Source organism: Vombatus ursinus, unplaced genomic scaffold (genome assembly GCF_900497805.2).
Source record: "Vombatus ursinus unplaced genomic scaffold, bare-nosed wombat genome assembly UNPS02014775.1, whole genome shotgun sequence".
NCBI classification, from domain to species: Eukaryota; Metazoa; Chordata; class Mammalia; order Diprotodontia; family Vombatidae; genus Vombatus; species Vombatus ursinus.
In genome coordinates, this window is record NW_020954553.1 from 4,225,066 (window position 1) to 4,231,065 (window position 6,000).

General features: G+C 55.2%; 1 protein-coding gene across 2 annotated transcripts in view; it reads left to right on the forward strand.

Annotated features, from left to right (window-relative positions):
• ZNF362 (zinc finger protein 362) overlaps window positions 1–5,298 on the forward strand; it is a 46,580-nt gene extending 41,282 nt beyond the window's left edge. For both annotated transcript variants that reach the window (XM_027864584.1, XM_027864583.1), the window contains exons 6-8: window positions 2,033–2,111; window positions 2,290–2,448; window positions 2,989–5,298. In XM_027864584.1, coding sequence (XP_027720385.1) covers window positions 2,033–2,111; window positions 2,290–2,448; window positions 2,989–3,105 — 355 coding nt within the window. In that variant the 3' untranslated portion in view covers window positions 3,106–5,298. The remainder of the gene's footprint in view (window positions 1–2,032; window positions 2,112–2,289; window positions 2,449–2,988) is intronic.
• Window positions 5,299–6,000: the final 702 nt, after the last annotated feature.

A 6,000-nucleotide genomic window follows, 5' to 3' on the forward strand; every position in this document is an offset into this window, starting at 1 on the left:
CACTGCGAGTTCTCAGGCAGAGGCCAGACAGGGAGGATTACAGGTGAGGGAGGGGCTGCGTGAGATGCCTTCTGAAGCTGGATGTCTCCTTCTAGCTCTGAGATTCTGATTCTAGGAAGGAAGGAGTCCCTCGGGCTGAGGTAAAACCAGCCATCCTATTGACAGCCATCAGGTCTTTGCAAACTGACCCACAAAAATCTAGCAAGGGTCGGCCACGGAAGATAGGTGTCAGGCGCCCTCCTGCTTTGAATTCTCTCCTTTGCAAAATGCTCATCCTTGAGCTGAGACAGTCAGGTTCAGCTCACACGGCTGGCGGGTGGGCACTCCTCTGTTAGAGGGTCATTCTCAGGTGAGAACACATACAGAAAAATAGAAGCAGAGCAACTGGATGAATAAAGGACTCAGAGTCAGCTTGGGGGGTGGGGACACCCAGAGGTCACCCAGAGGAGCTGGTCGTGTGTCAGTGGTGTTCAGCATGCTATTGGTGACCACATTAATGGCATGGAAGTGTCCATCAAGATGGTACCAGATAGGAAAGCGAGGCATATCCAGTGGCTAGCCCCTGGCTCCGTTGGTGTCCACGTCAGCCTTCGTCCATCCGTCCTCTGTCCATAGAAGTAGAGGGAGTCCTCCTGCAACATGCTCAGTGTCAGAACTGTGGGAGACCGTGAACCAGAGTCACACATGATACACAGGCACGGAGGAGTGGCAACCTGTATCTTTGGAGGGAATGTCCATTGGCCACCAGATGACCAGGAGTGGCAACAGCAGCCAGAGTGTGGGGGATTCAGGAGGCACTGGTCGCCACAGCATCCGTCCTTGGCCTTTCACCCTTCAGCCGTTTTTCAGTGATATGGATGAAGACATAGATGGCATGCTCATCACATTTACAGATGGCACAAAGCCTGGAGGATCGGCTTAAGTACAGGATGATAGATGTCAGCCCTTGATTCAAAACGGAGCTGCCTGGGGCCTGGGGCCTGGGGCCAGTCAGTTAGGGGGTTGGCTTTCCCTCTAGCCTTCAGTCCAGTTCAAGGTGCCTGGCTCGGTGGGGGATCCAGGGTGGGGCACAACTGTTGCCCCTCTGGAGCTCAGAGTCTGGCCAGGGACAGCAGACGGGAGCTGTAAAGATGGAGAGATTCATGTGGGGGAGTGCACTCAGGAGGCTTCCTGGAAGAGGAATCTTGAAGGATAGGTAGGCTTTGAGCAGGCAGAGGAAGGACATTCCAGGCAAAGGGAGGGTGTGAGCAGAGAAAGGCTGGATATGTAATGGAGTGTTTGGAAGAGGAAGCCAGCCCCCTGGGGCAGGGAGCTTATATGGGGCACGTTGTGGACACCCTGAATGCAGGCTGAGGAGTTAGGGCTTTATCCCGTGGGCCATGGGGTGCCATGCGCAGTTTGGGGCAAGGAAGTGATGCGACGAGAGGTGGGCTTTAGAGGCTCTAAAGGGAGGCAGAGAGACTGAGCGGGGGTTATTGCTGGTTGGAGATGATAAGGGCCTGGGCAGGGGTGTGTGTCTGTGTCTATGTGAGTGGGTGTGTGTCTGAGTCTGTGAGTGTGGATGTGAATGTGTCTGTGAGTGTGGGTGTGTCTAGGTGTCTGTAGGTGAATGTGGGTGTGTCTGAGTCTGTGAGTGTGTGTATGTGAATGTGTCTGTGCGTGTGTGTCTGAGTGTGTCTGTGTGTGGGTGTCACTGTGGGCATGGCGAGGGGAAGAGGGGGCAGTGAGAAGCTGAGGATGCGATGGTGGGGATGGCAGTGCTGAGCCCGGGCTTGTCCTCTCGGTTTTGCATGAGGTCCTGGAGCTTTGTCTCTCAGGCCCTGCCCTCCCTTGGGGCTTTGGTGGGAGATATGTCCAGTGGGATCCTTCCGGTGGTCTGTGACCTTAGGAAGAGAGGGGTGGCTTGGAGATTTTGGGGCCAGGAGACTCGACCTTTCTGGCTCCCCCGGGGTTGCAGGCCTGGAGAGCCCTGCTCGTGAGCAGCTTGCCCCCCAGTGCCCAGCCTCACTCCATGCCCTGGGGACCATTGCAGAATTCACACTGGAGACAGACCCTACAAGTGCCCACATCCCGGCTGTGAAAAGGCTTTTACCCAGCTCTCCAACCTCCAGGTCAGTGGCCCCTGCGAGCCTGTCTGGGGGCAGGGGAGGGAAGAGAAGGGCACTGGGCATTGTTGTCTGTGGGGGGCAGAGGGAGGTGTCAGCACCTGGGCTTGGGGCTTTGGGATTTGGGGATGGCGTAGCTCCTGGGGCCTCTGTGACACCCTCTCTCCACCTCATCTTCCCCCAGTCTCACCAGCGACAGCACAATAAAGATAAACCGTACAAGTGTCCGAACTGTTACCGGGCATACACAGACTCTGCCTCCCTGCAGATCCACCTCTCTGCCCATGCCATCAAACACGCCAAGGCCTACTGCTGCAGCATGTGTGGGCGTGCCTACACCTCGGTGAGTAGGGGCCTGGGGCAGGAGGGCAAGTCCAAGGGCTGTCTGCACTGGGAGATACATCCTCTTCTTGATGGGGGATTGGGTGAAGGGCAGAGGGTACAGCTCTCATCTTGGGGGTGGGCACTGGGTGCGTAGCTGCCAAGCCTCTGTGCTGTGTCCTGGAGCTGGGATGCAGGGCTGTAATTAGGGCAGGGCAGGGCAGTTGGGGCTTTGTCCAGGGAAGCAGAAGCTTAGCAGGTGATGACAGCGGCATCATTCTTTCCCTGGTGGCCACAACCGAGTGACTCCTCAGTCATCCCTTGCCATACTCCTTTGCTCCAGGTCTCCAAATGTCTAGTTAACTGCCCTGTGTCTAGGTGGTGGAGGCGGGTCTTTGAAAGTACGGGGTTGCCAGAGCAGCTGCAGTTCCCAGAGGTGGCCACAGGGTGGTGCATTGCACATGGGATGCTAATTGGGGAGTGAGTCCCTGGGAAGGGAAGGACGCCACCTGAGCACTCATCAGCTCATCCCCTCTCTCCCTCTCTCTCTCCTTCTCTGCAGGAGACATACTTGATGAAGCACATGTCCAAACACACTGTGGTGGAGCATCTGGTCACCCACCATTCACCCCAAAGGACGGAGTCTCCCGGCATCCCTGTACGGATCTCGCTCATCTGAACCCGGGGCCCCACTGCGCTCTGTGTGCCCCCACCGCGCTCTGTGTGCCCCCACCCCCGGCCTCCTCGGCAGGGGCACAGAAACATAACCGATCAGAACCCCCCACCCCGAGCTCCCCTGCTCCGGGCCGTGCCGCTCTCCTGGACCACGCTGCATCGAGGGGCCTCCGCCCACCTGCCACCGACTCCCCCAGGAGTCCCAGTTCAGTTCAGTCCAATTAACTGCTACGAGGCTTGGAAGAGTTCCCCCACCCAGGAGCCTGGCCAGCGGCGATGGCCACCGGGGGATTCTGGACAGTTTGGTGACATCCAAAGACGATTTCAGAGCACTTTGAACCTCTCTCTGTTGGGTTGTCTTTAGTTCACCCCCCTCCCTTCATTGGGTTGGTTTTTTTGTTTGTTTTCTTTTCTTTCTACTTCCTTTTTTAAAAATAACAACAAAAAATATTTATTGGCCAAGAAGTTGGTGCTGCTAAAAATGGAAAAATCAAAAGGAAAATTGGACAGATGGACACGGAGAGCCACAGGGTGGGGGCCTCTCACCTTCTGCTGGGCCATGCCCGGGGAGCACTGGGCAGAGGGAAGAAAGGGAGTGAGGGAGATCACAGAGACCTCCTGGAAATGACCCAGGGCACCTCATGGACCCAAGGGAGAACTGTAGCCTCTGAATGGTTTGGACTCCGGAGTTTAGGGCCAGAACTGGGGTGAGGAGGGTCAGGCAGGAAGCTTAGTGGGAGAAGCCTAGAGCCAGGGGAAGAAGGGGCTAGAATGAGCCCCATAACGCAGATCCCCAGACTTCCCTCCCCTCATGTCCCAGGCCAGGCCAGGCCTTCCCCCTGATCCCAGAGGGGATCCCAGATGGGACAGGTAGGGCTCAGTCCCTGGCGCCCATCACACCCGCCCAGAGAGACGGCCAGGTCTTCCATAGGAAGCCAGAGATGGAGATAGGAGACTAAGAGAGGGGCTTTTGCCTCAGATCTCCAGGATCAGGCTTTCCCTACCCTGTCCTAAGAGTAACTTTCCTGAAGAGGAGGGGCAGGAGAAAAGTCGTGAGCCCCTGATAGTGTGGGGCTTTGTGAGGGCTGTCGGTGAAAGTTTGCCCACCTGCCCACCTCTCCGCAGTCTGATAATGGTGCTCCCTGGGTTCCTGTCCCGCTCTGGGCCCTGTAACTACAGTAGAGAGTGCCCCAGTCTACCTCCAGTGCTGGCTAGGATGAGAATATTCCTCTACCTCTCCTGACATTCCTGTCTGCTCTGGGCTAGGGCTGGGACCAGGACCTGGTGGGGGGAGGGGGGTGCAGACAGAGTGGACTGTAGTCTGAGAACAAAGCTGGGCCAAAGCCAGGGAAGAGTGGGGATGGTCAGTCCCTGGAATGAGGGCCTGGGACCTTCCCTGTCTCCTCCCCAGCCTTCTAGAAATGAGCCCAATCATGTACCCTCTCCTTCTACAGTGGGGACCCACTGAGTCCGCCTTCTCCAGAACTGTGCCCATCCCCCACACCGGGAAAGAGCTGGCCCTCCCCAGGCTGGGGAACAGAACCCTAGCCTTGGAGAGGATGTTTGTGTGTCTTCCATGCCGGGGTGAGGTCAGGATAGGCATAGGCAGCCAGGCCAGGTCAAGTCCCTGAAAGCTGACCAATCAAGTGGCCTGTGGCCATATTGCAGAATGGGGAGTGGACTTTCCCCCTAGGTTCTGGGGCCCCCACAGGCACTGGAGAAATTCAGGCCTGGGGACCCCTCAAGTCCCCAATACCAAGGAGGCTTTGATAGGACAGCTGTGAGGGGCCTCAGACTGTTGGGGACTGGCAGGGGAAAAGGGCTGGGCCTGCCTTGGGGTTTGGAGCGGGGTGGCTCTGGGGCCTTGGACACTCAGTACCTGCCTCAGCAAAAGGCAAGCAAGAGAAGAATTCTAAGTCACCTCCTCTTACCCAACCCGATAACGATGGCACTTATCACCCTGTGCTAAGGCCCAGGCCAGAGAACCCCTTCTCCCCATCCCCAAACCTCCATCCCTGCAGGGTCCCTCAGGGGTGGAGGGGCACTGAGGAAAGCAGCCGGTCAGAGTACTGGCGGCCAGCCCCAGCACCCCCACCCTGATCTGAAAGCCATTCGTGTCTCCCCATGTATATAGGATCCATGTACAGAGCCCGGAGAAGCCCCAACAACCCCCTCACCAGAAAGGAAAAAAAAAAAACTAGACAAAAACTCATCTATATCTTCTGTATCTTTAAGTTCCGTTCTGAATATTAACTGTGTTATTTTTATACACTTTTTAAGCCTTAACAATGTCATTGTTTGACCAGCTGTTTGATGCCCTTTGGTTCCACGTATTTTCACTGGGTTCTTTTCCCTTGTTTCTGACTCTTTGATGTTGTATGATACTCAGTATTGTAGCCTTTTTGTCAGCATGTTAATACCCTGTAAATACGCTCTGACGCTCCTGTTAACACCCCCTTTTCTTTTGTCTATGGAACCTCCAGGCCACCGAATTTAGATCTAGTTCCCTTACTAAGAAAGAAAAACGGTTCCAGATGTTTGATTCTTTTGTTCACTCTTGAGACCTGGCATTGCAGGGCCAAGGAGGTGAGACCTCAGAAGGGAAAGTTTGCATTATGTTAAAAAGAAAATTTTTTTAAAAAGCAAAATGTGGGGAAAAAAAACTAATGAAAAAAATTAAAAGCCCTATGCTCTTTGTATTTCTCTGTTGTGAAAAAAATAAAACTGTACTACGACTGGGAGACACAGGTGTCCTGGTGTGGTCTGTGGTTGGGTGGCCAGGGGGGCTGTCCAGATGAGGGAGGTTGGGGACTTCTCCCTATCCCCCCAGTGACTGATCATTCTCTAGGCCCGGGGTATTACAGACTTGAGGATGCAGATGCAGAAATCTCCTAAGACC